Source organism: Grampus griseus (genome assembly GCF_964374135.1).
Source record: "Grampus griseus genome assembly, chromosome: 3".
Lineage (NCBI taxonomy): Eukaryota > Metazoa > Chordata > Mammalia > Artiodactyla > Delphinidae > Grampus > Grampus griseus.
In genome coordinates, this window is record NC_139019.1 from 165,403,788 (window position 1) to 165,426,298 (window position 22,511).

General features: G+C 54.3%; 1 protein-coding gene across 7 annotated transcripts in view; it reads right to left on the reverse strand.

The window, feature by feature from the left end:
• DNM2 (dynamin 2) overlaps nucleotides 1-22,511 on the reverse strand; it is a 92,099-nt gene that overhangs the window by 41,119 nt on the left and 28,469 nt on the right. For all 7 annotated transcript variants that reach the window (XM_082649798.1, XM_082649797.1, XM_082649794.1 and 4 more), the window contains exons 2-5: nucleotides 17,874-17,947; nucleotides 5,133-5,282; nucleotides 3,551-3,754; nucleotides 991-1,089 (exon numbers count right to left, since the gene is read on the reverse strand). In XM_082649798.1, coding sequence (XP_082505924.1) covers nucleotides 991-1,089; nucleotides 3,551-3,754; nucleotides 5,133-5,282; nucleotides 17,874-17,947 — 527 coding nt within the window. The remainder of the gene's footprint in view (nucleotides 1-990; nucleotides 1,090-3,550; nucleotides 3,755-5,132; nucleotides 5,283-17,873; nucleotides 17,948-22,511) is intronic.

Sequence of the window (22,511 nt, forward strand, 5' to 3'; positions counted from 1 at the left end):
CCAGCTTTGCGAGCTGGGGCAAGGGATTTAGCCTCTCAGTGCCTCTGTTTCTTCATCCATAAAATGGCGATGAGCACAGAGCCACTGCATTGGATTGTTACGGGGATTAAATGGGTTCTTCCACACCAACAGTGCAGAACCGTGCCTGATACGTAATAGGTACTTAATACATGTTTGCTATTCTCATTTTACTGAAAATAAAAATACTTGGGCTACTCTTGTCAGAATACCTGAAACTAAACTTAAACACGAGCCTCATCAGCCTCTGTCTAGATTAAATGACAGGTTTATAGGGAACTACAATGGCCAGATCCCAAGTGAAGCAGTACAGATAAAGTGGCCGGAGGAGGAGCTGTTTGAACAGAATCGTAGGTATTTATGTGTCAAATGATAGGATGCCAAGGATTTGCTTCGTGATCCCCCAAGGGAGGAAAGAACAACAGGAGAGGATATTGGGGGCATTGAAGGTTAGCTGTATGTGATTAGCAGCGAGGCTGGGCCAGTGGTTCTCCTTGCACTTTTCTCTCCACTTGAGAGAATGTTTGAAAGCAAGTATTGAACATTAAGAGAAGTTACAAACCCTCGGGAACTCTTGGGAAGGAGAACCACAGAGTATTAAATAGGGGGAGAAGTTGCGCTGTGGACGATTTGTTTCCTTCTTCTGGACACTTGTTTTCTGTTGCCAAAGTGAGTAGGCATTCCCTGTGTAACTGAAAAATGCACGCAAATCAGAAGAAAAAGCTACCTGTGTTCACTCGGGCAGAAAAAAAAAAGAAAGGTTCTACAATGGAACAGAAAAGCAGTTACTTCTGGGCAGTGGGGAAATGGGATGGTGACTGTATCTGTGAGCATTTGCTGGGGTTTCAGTAAAGATAACAAAAACAAATCATTTTCCAAAAGCAAAGGTGCACCAGCTCTCCTGCTGCTCAAGCCCACCCATCTTGCCTGCCCTCCCCTGCCCTGTAGCCCCCAGGCCCTCCCGGGCCGCACCTCTTCTCAAGGGGAGCAGCTTGTTCTCCAGGATGTCCCTGGCGTCAGTGCCTTCATCCATTAGGTCGAGCTTGGTGATGACGCCGATGGTCCGCAGGCCTGAAAAGAGCACAGAGGTCAGAGGGCACCATGAGGAAGGAGCACGGGCTGGCAACCCCGGGCCACCTGGGGCCCAGCGGGATCCCCCCACTTCCAGGCCATGTGACCTGGGACAAACCATAACATCACCTGCCTGGACCCTAGTTTCCCTCATGTCAAATGAAGGCAGTAACACACCAATCTCAGGGGGTCGTCCATGAGGATAAACCTGGCATGTGGCCAATGTTCAATCAATAAATGCTGGCCACCGTCATCACTGGTACGACCAGCGACGGTGTCTTGCTGCAGCATCAGGGGGCAACCTCATCGAACTTGAACCCCAGGTCAGAATCTCCATGCTGTGCTCTCTGAGTGGCATGCAACGTAACACACTAACCCGTGACAATTCTTTCTAGGGTTACCTCTCATCTGAATGGCCAAAATTCCACACTGGAAACCACCCCATGGAATTCCTCTTCGTCCCAAGTTGCCCAGAATCGAGGGAACCCTGCAGATCGATCAACTGCCCGTGCTGGTGCCTGAGGGCCCCTCTGTTCTAGCCGTGCGTGTGTGTGTGTGTGTGTGTGTGTGTGTGTGTGTGTGCGCGCGCGCGCGCGCACGCGTGTGTGTGTGTGCAAGCACCCACAAAGCTTGGGGAGGGTAGAGGCAGCCCAAGGTAGAGAGAGATGACTGGGGAGGGGGTCTGGGGGCATCTACTTTATTAGAAATGTCCAATCTCACTGAAGCACTGTTCCTAAAAGCTCAGAAACAACCCAAATGTTCAAGAACAAAACAAAGACAGCAGTGGGCCGCATGGTGGATGGCTATGGACCTATGTCCCTGTGGTAATAGGCAAACACACACCACTACAGAAAAATAAGGAAAGACCATCCCATTTCTAAAAATGTAACTTTACGTGGGAGAACAAACTCTGAAAGGATATTTGCCAAGTGTGGCCACCAGTATCTGCAGGGGGAGAGGAGCTGTCACATGTTAGGTCCTACATTTTACAATGGTGACGTTTTGGGGATAATTATCAGGAATACTTTCAAAGTTAGAAAGCCACTTTTTTCTGGAAGAATGCCAGCATCAAGTTCACTTAACTGTTTTCAACCACACATCCTCACTGCCTGATCTAGCCTCTGCAGTCACGGTCACACACTATTTCCTGGGACTGGACTAGGGGGACAGGAAGGCTTGAGCGGGGCGCTGTGGGCAGGGGTGGCCCCTCCCAGGAAAGCACACCTGGATGACCCTGGGGAAGAGCTGCCAGAGCCCTGAGCTTTGAGGAGCTCACAGTCCCGGCGGGAAAGGAGCCCCCTTTGCCGACTGTCCCCCAGGCCTACAAACTAGGGAGCGTGAGCCACAGAGCCTGTCTCCCCCAACTCCACACTGGTCCCCAACTCCTTCCAAAACACTGTGGGATCCAGGCAGTCAGCGGACAATTTGGAGAACGTATTTCGGTATGTGTCGTACTCTGCTAACCCCCCGCCGCTCTCAGAGCACACCCAGCTCCCCACCGCAGTCCACGGGGCCTGCTCGACTGGCCCTGGCCCCTCTCGGCCCTCGCTCCCGCGCCCTCCCTTTAGCTCACTCTGCTCTGGCCACACCGGCCCCCCTGCTGTGTCCTGGACACCCCCGCTCTTTAGCACCCACTGTCCATTTTCCTGGGTTTTGCCTCTTTTTCTCATTCTGATCTTGCCCAGAACCTCACATCTTCAGAGGCCCGTGACTGCACCCCCTTCCACCCAGCCTCTCTCAGTGGGTTCTATTTCCATCCAGTGCTTACGACTACCGGAAGTTATTCCACTTGCTTATTTCCAGTGGGGGATTCTGTCGCTCCCACTGGAATATCAGCTCGCTGGTGGCAGGGGGCCCCTCTCAACTTTGTCCCGTGCCGGGTTCCCAAGGCCGAAACAGAGCCTGGCATGTAGCCGGGGCTTAACTGACACTTACTGAACGAAGGCCCTGGGCCAGAGATGCCCCAGTCTCCACCACTCCCTCCTGCCCCAACTGGCTTCATTAACTCGTTATCCTTTCACCTTCCCTGCCAGACCCCCCAAACAGTGATGGAGAGACCTCCAGTCCTCTTGACAGCTCTACAAGTTAGGACCGCTGTTGCCATTTCGACAGGAGGGACCAAACCTCGGGGAGGAAGAGGAACTTCTAGAGGTGGGATTTGGACTCGCATCTGTGTCCAAGGAGGGCTGCCCTCTTCCCACCCCCCTGGACTAGCTTTCTGCACAGGCGAAGCAGGGACCAGCTTTCCAAAGGAGCAATGCCAACTGCCACACACTGGCCTCCCAAGGGATGCCCCCCGGAACTGCTGGCCCTCATGGGAAATTCTGTGTCCCAGGCCTTTTCCTGGGGAGGCTGTGCGCCAAAGAGAATGCCAGTGACGTGGAATCGAGGATGTGGGGCAAGTCGTGATGCTCCAAGGCGCCGGGAAGAGGGAGCTGCTGCCGTGGGGCTCGGGGGGTACCTTGGGGGTCGACCTCCTTGGCCAGCTTGAGGGCATCCGAGTTGGCCAGGTCCATGTTGGCGGGCGTCACGGCGAGGATGAGGCTGCTCTCCCGGCTGATGAACTGCAGGATCATGTCCTTGATCTGGTACTCAATGTCTGGGGGCTGGTCCCCCACAGGCACCTTGGTGATGCCCGGGAGGTCGATGAGGGTCAGGTTCAACACTGGGAGGGAAAGCAGAGGGAGAGGCTGTCAGAGCCAGGGCAAGGGAGGCACGCACAGCCCTGCAGGGACCTGGCCCACTTCTCCAAGTGCTGGGGGTCAGGCCTCAGGATTTCTCCTGCACTCCAACTGGATCCCACCTTTTGACCTGATAACTCCCTCCTAGGAATCCCATCTTACAGACACCTCCTGTAGTCTATTTCAGTGAGACAGCTTTGTTTCTTTAATGAAATGACTACTTTTTTTTACTGAAATATAGTTGAAATACAATATTATATACGTTACAGGTATATAATATAGTGATTCACAATTTTTTAAGGTTATACTCCATTTACAGTTATTATCAGCGATACAGTTTTAAATCTGGACATTTGCATTTGCAGACTGGAATTACGCTCAATGGCCGAACAAATTTCAGCCCATCGATTCAGCCAATACCAAGGAACTATTAAAAACAAAAAGATGATACTCTGGTAAGAAACACACTCTTGAGATGCACTCATACAAAAAAGAGGCATCAACGACTTTTATACCATGCTACGATTTGAGTAAAAGTTGTGAAACACACATACACAATATATACATACATGTTCATAACTGCCCACATAGGCATGATGTATCATTTCGAGAACATGAAATATATTTGTAATTTGGGGGGGCAAGGTAGGTTTTCGCTGGATATACCCTTTTATAACTTGAATATGAGCCATGTACAGGCATCATTTGTTCAAAAATAAATAAACTGGGAATTCCCTGGCGGTCCAGTGGTTAGAACTCTGCGCTTTCACTGCCGAAGGCGTGGGTTCAATCCCTGGTTGGGGAAGTAATATCCTGCAAGCCACATGGCACGGCCAATAAATAAATAAATAAACGCATCACAAAGAACCCATACTGAGGTGTTAGGAGTCAGCTGCGATATTCACCAAATACCATTTAAGTTAGCAATCCATGCCTCTGGGTCAGAGGGTATACATGGCTACAGGCTGCTTGCTTTGTTTAAATGATGCAGTTTTAAAATAGGGACGTTATGCAGAAAAATCTGGCTCTCTGGCTCCTCTTGAAGAACCAGAAGACCTGGCTGCCTTGGGCTGGCATCACTGTGTGGCCACCATTCACCTGGGAGCCGAGCCGTGGCTGCCCCTTTAAAAGGAGCATACGAGCTGCAATTCACCCCAGACTCCACCATTCCTGACAGTCTCCCTGGCATGCTGTTTTTCTTAGAGCTGAGATCAGACGTGGGAAGATACGGATCCAGAGGGCTGTGTTGTGTGTGAAGAGAAATGGGAGGGGCCGTATTCTTGAGAGTGAGGCCGACCCGACCCGTGACCCGTGGAGTCAGCCTTCCGCTGCCCCCGTATGTGAGCGGTCCCTGTTGCCTACCGTGTGGTGAGTAGACCCGCAGGTTGATGGGCACTGGGGAGATGCCTTTGTTGGTCCCCGTGACCCTGTCGGTCTCGGCTTCAATCTCCTGCCGGACTTCATCAAAGTCTGTAAACTTCTTGGACTTGCAGTGCAAAAACTCGGCATATTCTGAAGAGGGAAGAAAGATGCTCAAATGAGGAAGAGAAGCGGTCTCGCTGTGCGCGGGGGAACAGAGGGCCTTCTGGGACAGGTGCTTTGCCAAGCAGAGCAAGTGAACAATCAGTTACAGGCCTTCCAGGAATCTGGGGAGCAACAGATTAATTCTCTTGACAAGTATTTGAGGGGGGCCCTCCTATAGACCATGCCCCCCTTCTAGACCTCAGGGATTCCACAAGGTACAAAACTGGCAAAAATCCTGACTCTGTGGAACGGACATTTTCATGAAACATTTTGCAAAACACGTCATGACATATTATGAGTATAAAAAAAAATCAAAACCAAAACAAAGGGCTTTCCCTGGTGCTGCAGTGGTTGAGAGTCCGCCTGCCGATGCAGGGGACACGGGTTCATGCCCCGGTCCGGGAAGATCCCACATGCCGCGGAGTGGCTGGGCCCGTGAGCCATGGCCACTGAGCCTGCGCGTCCGGAGCCTGTGCTCCACAACAGCAGTGAGGCCATGCTGTGGCCAACAGCAGAGGCCACAGCAGTGAGGCCCGCGTACAGCAAAAACAAAACAAAAAAAACCCACAAAAAACAAAAGACAACAACGAACAGGCGGATGTGACCAGCACTTATTCTTTTCTTCTGATGAACAGGATACGAAGGATAAGCATGCATCACCCAGAGTGCAGTGATGTACGTTTGATGAAGCTTCTGCTTCGGTTTTATATTACATGAGATGGTCCTGGGTCGTGACGCAGAATCTCAGTCAAAAGGGCCGCAAGCCGCTGCCCTGGTGGGATCCTGAGCCGCCAGCTCCCTCTAGCCAGGTGAGATCCCCGGTGCGTGTCCCTGGGACTCACTGTCCTCCTTCCCCAAGGCACCCGCACAGGATGGGGAACAGGCAGCACCACTGGCCTCACCAAAGCCCATCTCGCTGCCCCTCCTCCCCTCCTGGCTGTTCATGGGGCCCCCCAACCTAGACGTGAACCCCTCAAGAGAAAAGCTTTCTGGCTTCTTCAGGCCTTCTGAGCCCGGGGTGTCTGAAAGCCGTTACTGACACTGAGATGAAGGGAAATAAAAGTGACTAACGACAGTGCTGGTCCCATCATCAAGGCAGAGAAATCCAAAGCACAATGTGGATAAAGCAGGAAGAAAAAATGTTCATCGCAGGACGCAGGTGCTGAGTCTACAGGCACTCGCTGTACAATTCCTGACTTTTCCATGTGTTTGAATTTTCACAGTATATGTTGGGGATGGGGGACCTTCTAGGCCCAGAGAGCATGGCTCCTGCAAGTGATGCTAAAAAGAGGGAAGTAAGTCTCACTGGCAAACAGCCTAAAGAACTGGTCCATGGCAGAGATGCAAAGATGTTGCAAACAGCGTTGTAGCGCTGTTTCTCACAGTAAAAGACTAGAAATTGCCTCAATGTCCACCAGGAGGAGACCTGGCTACATAAATCACAGCACAGTGTTACCATCAGCCGCAGCAGAAGAAAGGAGGGAGAAAGACCCCTGCGACAGAGAAAGGCCAGGCAGGTGAGGAATCTCTACCCAGACGTGGAACACAGCAGACAGAAATGAATGCAAAGAGGTTCGCCATCCCATCACCATAACCAAACAAACTATGGCCAACAGTCAGGCCTGGCCTGCTCTGGCCAGGCCCTGCATGTGGTCCCATTTGTTCCTCACAGGTGAGCACCTTAGCAGGTAGGCACCTCCATAATGCCCATATCACAGACAGGGAAACTGAGGCCAGAGAGGTGACACAAGCTGGCTCAAGCTCAGTGGCGGAGCTGGGATTTGGAGTTCAGATAATCTGTCTCCAGATGGCCGCTCTCGAGTCACATGGCCTCTGTGAGGCCACGGACAGGCTCTTCACCTCTCTAACCTCTGCTGCAGGGGTCAGGGGGACTCCGCGCTCAGATCACTGAGGATCTTACCCAATGTGGGCGCTGGCCACTCAGGAGCAGGGCAATGAAGACGCTGGCTGGAGGGTACAGGACCAACCACCCCAACCCCTTCAGCTGACCCAGTTCCCAAGGACGGTCGTGCTCCAGCCCTCCACAGGGACAAGAGAAAATACTCTGCTGCTCTTCCTGCAGCAGCCACCAAAAATGGAACAGTCCTCCAACCCACACAGAAAACCTCAGCTCTCTTCCGGCTCAAGGCCCTGGGCTCAACACTTGCAAGGTACCATCCCCCTTCCTAGAGTACAGGGGAATGGAGGATGGGAAAGGGGCTGCGGACCAGGACACAGGCCCTGTCCCTTGCAAACCTCTGCCCTGCCAGGCCAGCCTGCCTGTTGCCTCTTCCAGGGAGGCTTCCCTGACTCCATGCCACCTGGAACCCCACTGTGCACCTTGGACCTCCTCCCCTGGCAGAGCCAGGTCACCCTGGATTGTGTTTATGGGACCAGGACCTGCCAGCTGTAGCCTCCCAGAGCCTAGTGTGTGTGGCAGCCTTCCCTTCTGCCAGACCCTTTGTGCCTTTGTGTAACTGAAAGATGTGCAGGAGATGGTGCTGGAGAGCCACAGCTTCTTCCCCAGAGGGTCAGTGGACAGCAGAAGCCATACCCTCTGTGCCTAACAGGAAGGTCAAGGATTCCGCCAGGCCCATCCCTCACAACCTGCCTTCTTTGCTGGGCTCCTCGTCACTTTGGAACCATGGGCTAGATTCCAGGCTCATACCAGCTAAGAAAGGTTCTGCCAACCCTCCTTCCTCTCCGCCCACAAGCACTGACCCTCTTAAAGCCAGACCTCAGCCTCTGCTCCTTGAAACTCTCCATAGCTCCCACCTCACCCCAATAAAAGCCAGTCTTGGGACTTCCCTGGCGGTCCAGGGGTGAAGATTCCGCGCTTCCAATGCAAGGGGTGCAGGTTCGATCCCCGGTCTGGGAACTAAGATCCCACAAGCCACACGGTGCGGCCCCCCGCCCCCCAAAAAAGAGCTGAAGTCTTCACCACATGTCGCAGGGCGCTACAAAATTTCCTTCCCCCCAGCTTCTGACCCCAACTCCCTCCCCTCCAGCTACACTGGCTTGCCTGGTTTCTCACACTCCAAGCCCTCCACTCCTGCCTCAGGGCCTTTGCACTGACTCTTCCCTCTACCTACAGATACCCTTACGGGTCCCTCCCTCTCCCCCTCTAGGTTTCTGCTTGAATGTCACCTCTCCTTCTCCATGAGGCCTGCTCTGACCCCAAAGTGAGATGACAAACCTCCTCAGTCTCTTTCCCCCTTCCCTTCCTTAGGATCGTCCAAGTACCTGCCACCTTCTAATATGGTTTACCTGGTCAGCCTATGTATTTTCTCTGATCCCCAGGAGGCAGGGATCTGAATCTGTGTTGTTCTGTGTCCCCGGGGCACAGTACTCTGAGCACACAGTAGGTGCACTGTAATTACGTTTACAACTAAAATGACTGCCGGAAAGGTAGCATGGTCCCTGCTCCAGCTTCCGTGAGGTGGCCCAGCACCACCACGGCCACCAAGCTGGATATACGGGAGACTAGACAGGAACAGGGTCTGATGGGACCACCTGCTATCTCCCCCTCCCTCCCTCCTTCCCAATGCACTTCTTGACGGCACAGGTCCAGCCCAGAGCCAGGGTCCTGGTCTGACGAGGAAGATGGACTCGGCACAAGCATGTCACAGCGAGTGCCAGAGGCGCTCAGAAGAGAGACTCACGTACCAGGAACTAGGAGGCGTCTCCTGGAGGGGCGGCCTGCCCGACTCAGCCCTGGCCTACCTCACGGCCGCGTGATCTTTCTGAAGTGGACACCTTTCCCCATGCCCTGAGGATGCTCTGGACACAGGGGAGTCTACAGGAGATGGAGAGAAGGTGGGGGGGATGCCCACTGGCCAGGCTCCCCCTCTGTGTCTCAGTTTCCCCGTGAGGAAAATTAAAATATGACATGGGCTTCCCTGGTGGCGCAGTGGTTGAGAGTCTGCCTGCTGATGGAGGGGACGCGGGTTCGTGCCCCGGTCCGGGAAGATCCCGCATGCCGCGGAGCAGCTGGGCCCGTGAGCCATGGCCGCTGAGCCTGCGCGTCCGGAACCTGTGCTCCGCAACGGGAGAGGCCACAGCAGTGAGAGGCCTGCGTACCGCCAAAAAAAGAAAAGAAAAAAAAAAAAGAAAAATAGGCGGAGTGTTTAGCCTGGGTTTCCACAGCCCTGTAAGTGCTTGGATGGGGGAGGTGATTTTTTTTAACGATGTACGGTCTCAAAGAATAATTCAGGGGCCTTGAGGCTGAGCTACGGGCCTGCAATGCCTGGAGAGCGCCCTCTCAACTCATCCCCAGCAGCCCAGGTCGAGCCACCACCAGCTCTGCCTGCCCTGGTCCCCGGACCCCGCTGCATCCATCCCCAGAGCAGCTGCAGCGTTTTCAAACCTTCCTTTCCTTGTGCTCAGATAACAAAGCCAGTCCCTCAGGTCCCTGGGCCCTGCCACAGCATTTCGACGGCCACACAGGCACCCCACTGGAGCCCGGCAGCAGGCTTCCCTGGAAGGAGGGCCAGCCACATGTGATCAGTCCCCGGAGGCTCCACGGGACCAGCCCAGGGCACAGCAGGAGTCAAGGATAAAGCGGGCCCTCGGCGAGCAGCTGAGCTGCCAACTCCGAAGAGCCAGCCACCCTTAGCCACTGCAGGGCATCCCACCCGCGTCCCATGGGGTCAGTGAACGCACTTGCAGTTTTTTTCTAAAAGGAGGTTCTGCCCTCCGCCCAGGACTTGTTCCCTGCCTCCTTCAGGTCTTGGCTCTAAACAACGCTGCTTGGGGAGGCCCACCCAGACCAGCCGGCCCTTCGCGGCACTCCTCACACTGACCCACCATGTGCTTGTGTGTCCCCTGCTAAAGTCAGAGCTGCAAGAAGGGACTGCGAGGGACTTGGTTTTGGTCTTTGTACTCCACGGTGCCTGGTGCATAGTAACTGCTTAATAAAACTTAATTACTAGGTGGCCTGTTACAAAGCATTAGGTGCCGAAGTGTAGGAGGACTTCCCCCACCCCATGACTCCCATGTGGGTCCCCATTGTGTTCAGTAGCCAACACCCCGCCTCAGGCATCTCCCAGGCATGCCCTTCAAGAAGGTGCCCTCAGGACTTCCCTGGTGGTCCAGTGGTTAGGACTCTGCGCTTCCACTGCAGGGGGCCCGGGTTCAAGCCCTGGTCGGGGAACTAAGATCCCATAAGCCGAGTGGCGCGCCCCCCCAAAAAAAAAGAAAAAAGAAAAAGGACCAAGGATATAGAAAGAAGAAAAAGATAGGAGAGATGTGTATTAAGAAGAAAACATTTACTGGATATCTTTAAGAATACGGGGGCTTCCCTGGTGGCGCAGTGGTTAAGAATCCACCTGCCAATGCAGGGGACACGGGTTTGAGCCCTGGTCCGGGAAGATCCCACGTGCCGCAGAGCAACTAAGCCCGTGCGCCACAACTACTGAGCCTGCACTCTAGAGACCACAAGCCACAACTACTGAGCCCGTGTGCCACAACTACTGAAGCCCACACGCCTAGAGCCCGTGCTCCGAAACAAAAGAAGCCACTGCAACGAGAAGCATGTGCCCACAATGAAGAGGAGCCCCCGCTTGCCGCAACTAGAAAAAGCCCACGTGCAGCAACGAAGACCCAATGCAGCCAAAAATAAATAAAATCAATAAATTGATAAGGAAAAAAAAAATACAGAATGCTAAAACTTGATAAAGCATTAAAAAAACGAATTTTTTAAAAAAACAGCCCCTTTTTAAAAATTTTTTAAAAAAACAGGCCTGGAGAACACAAGTCAGGCACCACAGCACGACTTGGGGAGGTGACAGGAAGATGAGAGGGAGGTGGGAGCGCCTCAGTTTCCCCACAGTGAAACAGGACAACACAGAGCCCAGGGTTAGCGATGTGATAAAGCAATCAAACAGTGCCAGGCCCAGAGACAGCATGCAGATAGCTCAGCTGCCGGGCTTAGGGCAACTTCCGATGCTCCCTGGGGTTTCGGTGCTTCAGGGGTGTGTGTGACGGTTCTGTCCTGACCTTTGGGAGCACGTCCCATCCCTTCTCCATTCTCAACCCAACGAAGAGCAGAACAACCAGGCCGACCCCGGGCAGCGGAGATGGGGGTCTACCTTCCCCAACCTGTCAACAAGCATGCTGGTCTGGCCGACACAGCCCAGGAGGAACAACCTGGGGCTCAGAGACACCTGGGCGACCCTGCGCACCACACAACCGAAGGGATCCAGACTTGAGGAACTCTTCAGAGCTTTCAGCTGAGCAGGAAGGGGGCAAAGCCCGTGGCATCTCCGAGTCTGTGTGGTCCTCAACCACCCCCCCCCCCCAGATCTGAGACAAGTCGTGAACACCTCCCATCCTAGGACACGTTCTGGCCACTGGGAAGGTATGACATTACGATTTATAATAAGAAATATGTATTTGGTCTTCCCTCCACTTCTGACACAGAGCTTCTAAAATCCTTGGAATGTTCTAGTGATAAGAGTGATATTCATAATAAGCCCCTCTCAGTCATACCTAAGTTTATGTTAATGAGGTGACGTGGAATGCACCTAAGGATGGGGGCTGGTTATCAGGGAAACCAGCCAGCTGTGATTAGAAGGTTGGAAACTTCAGTCCCACCCCTTGACCTCCAGGGAGGAAACAGAGGCTGAAGGTTGAATCAAGCACTAATGGGAATGATTTAATCAACCATTCCCTACATCTTCCAGAAAGCCCCAAAAGGATGGCGTTCAGAGAGCTTCCAGGTTGGTGAGCAGGTGCAGGGACCGAGGGAGCAGCGAGCTCGGAGAGGGCGCAGAAGCTCCTTGTCCCTTCCGCATAACTTGCCTCATGCATCTCTTCCACCTGGCTCTTCCTGAGTTATACATATCTTTTTATAATAAACCGGGAATCTGGGGAGTAAAATGTTTCTCTGAGTTCTGTGGACCACTCTGGAAAATCGATTGAACCCAAGGAGGGGCTCACAGGAACCTCTGATCTGGAGTCGGGCGGTCAGAAGCACAGGTGACAGCTTGGACCTGGGATCGGCATCTGAAGCAGGTACGGGGGTACAGTCTGGTGAGACTGACCCCTTGACCTGTGGGATGTGATGCTGCCTCCAGGTAGGGAGTGTCAGAACTGAGTTAAACTGGAGCACACCGGACCAGTGTCCACTGACAACTGGAGAACTGGCTGTTGGTGTGGGAAAAAAAACACACTGGAGAAGGTGACAGTGCCAGCCTGCCATCCTGACCGGCTCCCACCTGACCCTCACCAGCTCCCAGCTTGGTTTCCTTATGCAGACACAAGCCCACACCCCGACCGTGGCAGGGTCTATAGGCTTTATAGAAAGGGCCCTGCCAGGGCCAGGCTGGCCAGGGAAAGGTGCTGCACACACAGTCGTGGATACTCTCCCACGGGAGAGAAGGAGCCCAGCAGCCGCCCTTAAGAGCATGGCTAGCCACCTGTCCCATGATGACGGAGCACCTACTGGGTGCCAGGCCCCATGCTGGGCACAGGGGAGAGCGATGGACAAAGCAGGTCAGCGGCCCTGCTCTGGTGGCACTGATGTTGAGGCACGGGGAGAGAGAGAGAGAGAGACCATCAAGAAAATACGAGGGGGGCTTCCCTGGGGGCACAGTGGTAAGAGTCTGCCTGTCAATGCACGGGACACAGCTTCAAGCCCTGGTCCGGGAAGATCCCACATGCTGCGGAGCAACTAAGCCCGTGTGGCACAACTACTGAAGCCTGCGTGCCCTAGAGCCCACGTGCCGCAACTACTGAGCCCGCGTGCCTAGAGCCCGTGCTCAGCAGCAAGAGAAGTCACCGCAATGAGAAGCCCGCGCACCGCAATAGAGTAGCCCCCGCTCATCGCAAGTAGAGAAAGCCCACGCGCACCAACAAGGACCCAACGCAGCCAAGAATAAATAAATAAGTAGATAGATAGATAATTAATGAATTAATTAATTTAAAAAAGAAAGAAAGAAAGAAAATACAAGGGACTCCCCTGGTGGTCCAGTGGTTAAGTCTCCGCACTCCCAATGCAGGGGGCCCGGGTTCAATCCCTGGTCAGGGAACTAGATCCTGCATGCTGCAAGTAAAGATCCCGCATGCTGCAACTAAAGGAACCCGCATGTGGCAACAAAGATCCTGCATGAGGCAACGAAGATCCCGCATGCCACAACTAAGACCCGGCACAAATAAATAAATATGTATTAAGGGAATAAAAAAAGGAAATACAGAACAGGACGGTGCCTCATAACGCACGCTGTAGAAGGACTAAGGCAGCAGTGACTGGGGTGGGGCTCACCCAGGGGAGGAGGAGGATGGGGCGGGGTGGTCCAGGCGGGACGCACAGTGAGGGTGAAGGCCCAGAGGTGGGAACGATCGAGCTGGTCCTGAGGATGACGAGGAAGATTGTGGCACCAGGAGGAGGTGAGGTCCCAGAGGCCAGCAAGGCCCCGTGGGAGCCACGAAGCCTCAAGGAGGCTGAGAGCCAAGCCCTGACATCCCCTCTCTGGCTCCTGTGAGCACAGGCCAAGGTCAAGGCTGGGAGGGGAGGCTCGTGCACATTCCACACAAGAACAGTCCCCAGCACCCAGGGTTTACGAGGTCCAGGGGTGGTTCCCAAGGAGGAGCAGGGTTCCCCCGTGAGCCACCAAACTTCCTGGTGGCTGCGGTCTAACGTAATTTTTAAACTAAGCCAATTAAAAGTAATGGCTCACTGAGACCTACCTGGACGAGGAGAAGCAGGGCGCCACTGGGCGCTGCCGAAGTCAGAGAATTAGGAACTTATGGTACCAGGGACTCCAGACCCTACAGGAGGCGACAGCCACACCACAGACTCATGGGGTGCCAGGGCCACGAGGGAGTCACCGCTACCACCCCATTCCACAGACGAGGAGGCCGAGGCACAGAGAGGGAAGTTACTTGCCCGAGGTCGCGGATAGGAAGGAGTGGCAGCCTGGCTCTGGAGTCCTGTCCCTGAGAACCACCTGAACAAAACTTTAATCTCTAGGAGCAATGCAGCCCCGTGTAGCCCCTAGAAAGCTCTAAAGCCCCAGCCATCACCAAGTCCCACACTGCGCTCAGCTTCCTCCCTCTTATCAGTGTCACCCTCAGCCCTGGTGCCTTGGTGCCTGTCACCTGGGCTCCCCACCTCGAGATCACTGTAGACTCTGCCCTCGCCAGCACAGCACGGCCCTGGGCCAGGCCCCAACACCTCTCACCTGGCTCCAGGCCAACCTCTCCCTGGCCTCCCCACCCGCACTCCTGCGCCTGTCCATCCCTCCTCCACAAGGCAGCCAATGGGCTAAGCCGGTCTCTACACACCCTGAATGCCACTCGGGTTCCCAACGCCTGAACCCCTTATCACACCTGCCAGGATGTGCCACCTGCCTCCCAGGCCCTCCCCAGCCTCACCTCACAGCTTCACAACACAGCTGTTGCCCTGCCTAGAATATTCTCCCCGGGCCCCTGGCCCAAAGTAGATCCAGTGTCTGGTATACTCTCCCACAATCCCCTGTGCTTTCCCCTCTCAGCTGGACCACAGCAACCCCGCGTGTGCCGCACCCAACAGGCTGAGCTTAGGAAGGGCCGGGACCCTCGGAGTGCTCACGCTGCCTCCCTGGCATCTGGCCAAGGCCCAGCTCACATCTGCTTGGGACATCAAGAGACTAGGAAGGGACTTCCCTGGAGCGCAGTGGTTAAAAATCCATCTGCCGATGCAGGGGACACGGGTTTGATCCCTGGTCCGGGAAGATCCCACATGCTGCGGAGCAACTAAGCCCGTGCGCCACAGCTACTGAGCCTGCGCTCTAGAGTCTGTGTGCCGCAACTACCGAGCCCGCATGCCACAACTACTGAAGCCCACGCACCTAGAGCCTGTGCTCCACAAGAGAAGCCACCGCAATAAGAAGCCCGCGCACCACAAGAAAGTAGCGCCCGCTCGCCGCAACTAGGAAAAGCCCGCACGCAGCATCGAAGACCCAACGCAGCCAAAAAAAAAAGAGAGACTGGGAATGCCATGGTCGGTGGCGGGAGACTGTGCAAGCTGGGACACAGCAAGAAGCACTCCCACGTGGGACACCCTGGACCCCTCTCCCCCACCCCACACCCCCAGGCCCAGCCCAACAGGATCCAACTATATGTCTCCATCTCCACGGATGCCACCCCATCCCTACTTTCTGGGTCCCCCTGCCCCAGAGCTGGTCCCTGTGGTCTCTTCTCCACCAGTGGCCACAGGATCTGATCAAACCACACCTCGGCCTAAGGCCACACTCCCCCAGAATGAGTTTAAGCCTTGGCTTTCAAGATGGCCCTCCCATGTGCCCTCAGGCAAGGGGCTTGGAAGCTTCAGTTCCCTCCTCTGTAAAGTGGGGTGGCAGGAATGGAGATTTCAGCATCATCGGGGCAGGCGTTGGGCAGATGTGCTCCCACAGGGCTGTCACTTGTCATGTGCTTCTCTTCTCTCCCCCAGCAGAAGGAATTTCAGTTCCTCCAGCAGGCCACACTGGGCCTCGCTGCCTCACGGTCTTCACGCGTACCACTCTCTGCTAGGAGGGAGAGTTTCCCCTCCCCCAACACACCCCAAAGCACCTGTCAGCCTCGGCTCAAACATCACTTCCTCCGAGAAGCCCTGTGATGCTCCCAACCGATGGACTGCGTCACCCCACCACCACCACACATATTCGCATCTGGTGAGGGCCATGTCTATGTGTCTCCCTCCTGCTCTCAACCCAAGTCTCCCCCTACACTGTCCCTCAGCACCAAAAGAAGTACCAAGAGGCAAGGTGACAGGTGGTGGCAGCACCCCTGGTCCTGCTCACCACTGTGCCCCAGCCCTGCGCTAGCTTGCGGCATGCAGCAAGTGCTCACTGGATTATTGCTGGGTGACAGCCACTGGGGAGGTGATGGGGGAGCCCTCCCGCCACGACAATGCCACGGACCTTCTGTTGCAGGAAGCCAGCCAACCTGTTCCCCAAACAGCAAGCTGTCCCCAAACAGGCTGGCAGCAAGCACAGACCCACAGCCAATGGGATGGTACCACTACTGTTCTACGGGCTGTACGTGTACTGAATAATACGGTCTTCATGGCAACCGACAAAGGCAGTACTATTATTATCTTCACTGTCCAGACAGGAAACACAGCTGTGAGCAGCAGTCCCTCCCCAGGGACCAGACAGCCAGTAAGCTACAAAGCCAGGATCTGAACCTGGGCAGTATTAGCTCTCAGCCCCCACCCACCGGGGCAGAGGTTTTCCCAATGTAGTTTTCCCAAAAGCATCAGCATGACCTGGGAACTCATTAAAAATGCAGATTCTCACCCCTTCACCCCCCACCAACCTACTGAATGTGAAACAGAAACCCAATAGGCCAAGCCCTATGTGACTCCGACCCCGCTGACATCTGAAAACCTGCGGCCCTGTCGCTGCCCTTCCTGGCACAGCTGATTGGCCACCTGAACCCAGAGGAGGCAGCCTATTGGCTTGCCCGTGGCGGGCGCTGGACCAATCAACTGCCGTCTCTCACTGGTGTCCTGCCCTCCTGCAGGTGGATTGGGTGAAGGCCCGGAGGATGAAGGTGAGATGAAGGGACTAGAACCAGCTGAGAGTGGAGTCCGAGGTCTGACCCCACCTGGGTACTCATCCCAGGTGAAAGGCAGGTAACCTGGTTAAACCTCAGTTTCCCAATCTGTAAAATGGGAATATGTCAGCTGCCTTCCCCGAGTGGGGGTGTTTAACATGGCCTGTGGTGACGCTGGCACAGCGAGTGCGGAACCGACCATGGCTGACATTCCAGGTCAGTGGGGAAGCAGCATGGAGACCCCCTGAGGGCTCTGGAGAGAAGAGAGGCCCCACCCCCAACGGCTCCCCTCTCCCCTTCCAGCCTCTGACCTGAGATGCTTTACAAGGAAGCCAAGTGGGTTTCAAGCTGGGAGAGATGCCCATGTTATGTCAGAATTGTGTGGGAAGAACGGAGGCCGCCGAGGGAAAGACAGAAAAAAATCTACATGTGGGCCACTCTATATTCAACAGGCTGGGTCTCTCCCAAAAGTCAGTGTTGTAGTTTAAAAAGAAACGGTGGGGGGAAAAAAAAAAAGAAACGGTGGGGATGCTGCTCTAATGAAAAGAGGAGACACGACAATGAAGGGTAGTGTGGGACTGATCAGAGCAGCTGTAGAACCAGCCAGGGAAGATATCTGGGGGCCAATTGGCAACATGAGTATGGACTGGGTGTAAGATAACAGGCAGAAATGATGACTTTTCTTGGGTGTGGTTCTGTGAGTGTAAGAGAGTGTCCTTATTGCAAAGGGAGATGCACTGAAGCATTTCGGGTTGACGTGTCACAGTGTCTGCTATTGATTCTGAAAGTGTTCAGCAAAAACGTGTCATGTACGACAGAGCCAGAAACATGGCACCTGATGGCCTGGTCACAGCTGAGGATGCTGGGGGCGGGTGGAGGTGCTCAATGAACTGTGCTTCAACTTCCCTGCATACAAGGAAAAAGTGAATTCAAACCCAAATGGCAGCCTAGGACCCGAGACTCATCAGAAGGCCCCTGGCTCCCGCTGGGCACCGCATCCACGTTCGCTTCCTGTTTGGGCTACAAGCCACCCCATCGTACCTGTTTTTGAGAAGATGAGCTGCAGGATGAGAGGCCGCCGAGTGACGATTCCTGAACCTCGGGGAAGGAAGTCCCTGTGGGAGGGGGAAAGGGTCAGAAATTACTCACGAGGCCAGCTTGCAAGGGGGGCAGGAAGTGTGGCCACATGGAGTGGAGCAATCCCCTCTTGCAATCTGGGTGATCTCAGCAAAGACACCAACCCCAGCAGGGTACCCGGGAACGCTCTGGCCTTGGAGGGTCTTGAGGCCACAGAGGAATTGGGGAGGGGCTGGATTGGAGGTTAGCGACAAACGGAACCATTTCCCTCCAGCTGGCTATGCTCCAGACCCAGCATGCCCAAAGAGCCCTTTCCCTGCCAAATATTTGAACCCCCAGACCCAAAAGAGATCAGTACATTTCTTCTTCTTCTTCTTCTTCTTTTTTTTTTTTTTGCCACACCGTGTGGCATGCAGGATCTTAGTTCCCTGACCAGGGATTGAACCCATGTCCCCTGCGGTGCAAGTGCGGAGTCTTAACCACTGGACTGCCCGGGGAAGTCCCCAGATCAGTACATTTCCCACCTACATTTTTAAAAGTAATATAATGCCATACATATGATATAAAGACTAAAATAAAAGGAAAATATTTAATGACAAAACACGATGTGTTTCATGTCCCAAAAGGACAAACCGATAGAGGCGTGGAGTGGATCAGTGGTTGCCCCAGGGGTGGGAAACTGAGAGCAGAGAAGCTTTCTGGAGTGATGGAAATGTCCTAAAGCTGGACTGCAGTGCTGTTTACTAATACTTACTATACATTTACTAAAAGTCACTGCATCTGAAATGGGTGAATTTCCTAGCATGTAAATGAGCCCTCAATATATATATGCTATGTATTTCACTATGGAAATACACAGGCACTACCTGCACTGACTTACACTAATACACCTGGATTCGTGCAAAGTGGGAAAGCCGGGAGCCACCCTGGACCATTAAGAAAGGAAAGCAAGGGAATTCCCTGGCAGTCCAGTGGTTAGGACTCCGCGTTTTCACTGCTGAAGGCCCAGGTTAGATCCCTGGTGGGAGAACTAAGATCCCACAAGCCGCATGGGCGCGGCCAAAAAAAAAAAAGGAAAGCAAAAGAGCAGGGGTCCAGGCAGGCACAAAAGAAGCAACATTTTCAGAGATCACCAAAGCCAGGCAAAGGATTCTTTGTTGTTCCATGTAAAATGGAGCAAGGTTCTGGGCTCAGGGAATTTTAAACAAGTTTTGCACCCAGATAAACGTTCGGATTATCTGAAATTTGTGCAGAACACTGGGCAGGTGTGTTTCATACAGGCAAGCATCCTTGGTGCCACACCACTCCCCGGAACTGTGACAACCAGTGTCTCAGGGGCACCCTACCTGTATCGGGAACACCAGAGAGAGCCCCAGGGGAGGTTGCTGGTTCTCAGCATGGGCTGGGTGTCGGAACCCCTGGGAACCTGTTAGCCCAGTGGGCGGAATGAGGGAGGAGGCGCGCCCTCACCGCACGCCAAGCACTATGAGGGTCGCGCCCCATCGGCCTGTGGGCGGTCCCACCACGCTTATGCAGCGCCTCCTCTGGCTGGGCACAGGGACACGGCAGTGACCACGCAGCAGGTCGGCCTGTGAGATGAGGGACATCCCAGGGGCAGATCGGCTCTGGAGGTCCTATGGGGGTGCCGCTGTGAGCAGCAGAGTGGGGCGCTGGAGTGGACAAGTGAACGGGCCCAGAGAGGGGTGGGGTGACGGTGGTGCTGGAGGTCACGGGGAGAAGGCTGGTCGTCATTCTTAGAGCAAGGCCACTTGCTGTCACTGTTAAGGGACAGTCAGATCATAACCCTGTGTGCTTTTAAAGGTATGTGGCTTTAAAAGACCCCTCTGGGGACTTCCCTGGTGGTGGTCCAGTGGTTAAGACTCTGCGCTTCCAATGCAGGGGACACGAATTCGATCCCTGGTCGGGGAACTAAGATCCCACATGCCACGTGGCACGGCCAAAAAATAAAAACAATAAAAAATAAATAAAATAAAAGACCCCTCTGGCAGCTTCAGGGGTGAGGGTGGGAGCCAAGAGGCAGGCAGTAGGCAACTGCACACAGAGGGAAGAACGCCCCAAGGGCACACATAAGCCCCAGGGGGGATAAAGCCCACAGCCCCTGGCGGCAGGCATGGTCAACCCTCCACACGCCTCAGATGCTCCCCATGGAGCCACATTCCTGAGGATGACAAAGAACCCTGCCCTGCTCGGAGTACTTCACACCTGCGTGAAGCCCTGAGCGTGACTCCCATTCTCCCATTTGGCAGGTGAGGAGACTGAGGAGCAGCAAGGATTTGTGACCTGGTCAAGGTCACAAGCTTGTTCACTCAAGTATTACTCACACGTACTGAGCACCTTGGAGGTGCTGGGGACACCAGTGCCAACCTCCTGACAGGAACCACGTGAGACAGTGTGGGTGGGGACAAAGAAGACACGTCATGGGGGTAAGAGGGCTTTGGTCAGTGACCAAACAAGACAGGAGCAGCATGTGAATGGAATTCCCAATGTCCCGCCCATGCGGCTCCTCCACGCTGTCGTGTGTGATCAGGGCCGGTTCCTTTTCCTAGCTGACCCGTGAGCCACTGCGTGGATGGTCCACAGTCTGTTCATCTGCTCGCAAGCTGATGCGGCTTTTGGTGGGGAGCGAGGGGTTGTCTTTCCAGCTCGGGGCCATTACAAATAAAGCTGCTATGAACATTCTCATCCATGCCTTTTGTTGACATATGCCCTTGTTTCTCTTGCTGAGTCACAGGGCAGACCTAACCCTGAACAGGCAAAACTAGTTTCTGCTGATAGAAATCAGAGCAGTTGGTCCCCTCTGGGGGAACTGACTAGACGGGGCAGGAGGGGACTTTGTGGGGTGATGACAACGCCCTCTATCTTGATCTGACCAGTGCATGCATTTATTTTTAAAATGAAGGTGTACATGTAAGATTAGGACAATTTACCATATCTAAGTTCAATCTCAAGCTCACAAGCACAAGGAGGCCCAGGAACACGCACTCGTGAAGACTTCAGATACAAAGCACAGAGAAAGCAAGCACTCCATTAAAATTTGCCCACAAAAACATTATAATCTGGGCTTCCCTGGTGGCGCAGTGGTTGAGAGTCCGCCTGCCGATGCAGGGGACGTGGGTTCGTGCCCCGGTCCGGGAAAATCCCACATGCCGCAGAGCGGCTGGGCCCGTGAGCCATGGCCGCTGAGCCTGCGTGTCCGGAGCCTGTGCTCCGCAATGGGAGAGGCCACAACAGTGAGACGCCTGCGTACCGCAAAAAAAAAAAAAAAAAAAACATTATAATCTTACTAGTTTCCCAGTAATAGCTCAGATGTAAAGAACTTTAAAGCCCATGGGGGAGACTAATTATATTATGGCCCATTCGTGTCACTGTGCAGCCACACACACATGTACACACACACACACACCCAAAAACAACAACAAAAAAGAGCTTTTTATCTCCTGACATGGAATTTCCTTCTGGGTGTATTAAGTGCGGAAAACAAAACGTGTGGAACAGTGTGTTTTGTAAGTAAATAAAAAGCCTCAACACAGAGCCCAGGGTGGCTGGGGCCTGTTGCAGGGGGTTAGGGTGGGGGAGAGGCACTGCACTGTTTTGGAACATCTCTGAATTCTGCATCATCCGCATGGATTACTGACTCCAAAAAACAATTTTTTTAAGAGTAGCTAACAGTTGTCGAGAGCTCACTGTATGCCAGGCAAGACGCTGAAAACTTTCCGTGCCCCTAAATGGGTTCATTTAACCATGACAAGATCCAACAAGGTGGTCTGTGAGCTCCATTTTACGGAGGTCACTAGGCCCAGAGGTTGGGCAACTGCCCACGGTCACTTGGCAACCAGGGGTGGCAGGAGTGTAGACTGAAACCCATGGGGTCTGAGCTTCTGACCACCAAGGCCCCCGGCCTCTGGGCCTGCATGTCTGCCATGGAAGCTACAGGCATCTCCCCGGCAAGGACCAGGCTTTCCGCCACTGGTGTTGACACGTGCTGTCCTGTGACTGCTCAGGGTATGTCCAGGAGGCCCAGGCACCGTGAGCACGATGGTGACACCACACACAACAGACAATGCGAGCCTCAGAAGAACACGAGGGCCAGCGTGATGAGAGCTCTGGGCCCTCGCAGGGGAAGGCTGCGACTTGGGCTGGGACGTGTATCCAGAAGCCGCCGGACTGCAACACCCACCCTCAGCCTCAACAGTCCCTGAAAAGCAGCCCCCCAGAAATCTCGGAGGGGCTCAGTAAGGAGGCTCCTGCCCGGCTGTGCCGTAAGGCCCACCCACAGGGTTTCCTGGCACGCAGCAGCAGGAGCACTCTTGGGGCCCTCCTGGCCTGGGTGGTGGAAGGAGACCGCCTCCCCCAAGCAGCTCTGCCCGCAACACTGACTGTCCACTTATCAGGAGGCGACTTTCAAGCCTCAGTCATCAGCTTCCTCCTCCCTGACCCCACCCACACTCCACTGGTCACCAAGTCCCTCCCTCTGACTCAAAGTGCCCACCCCCTCCTCTCTCTTCCCAGCTGCTACAAGGGCCACTGTGCCCCGAGGTGGCCCTGCATGCTGTGTGACCTTGGGCCAGCTTCCCAGCCTCT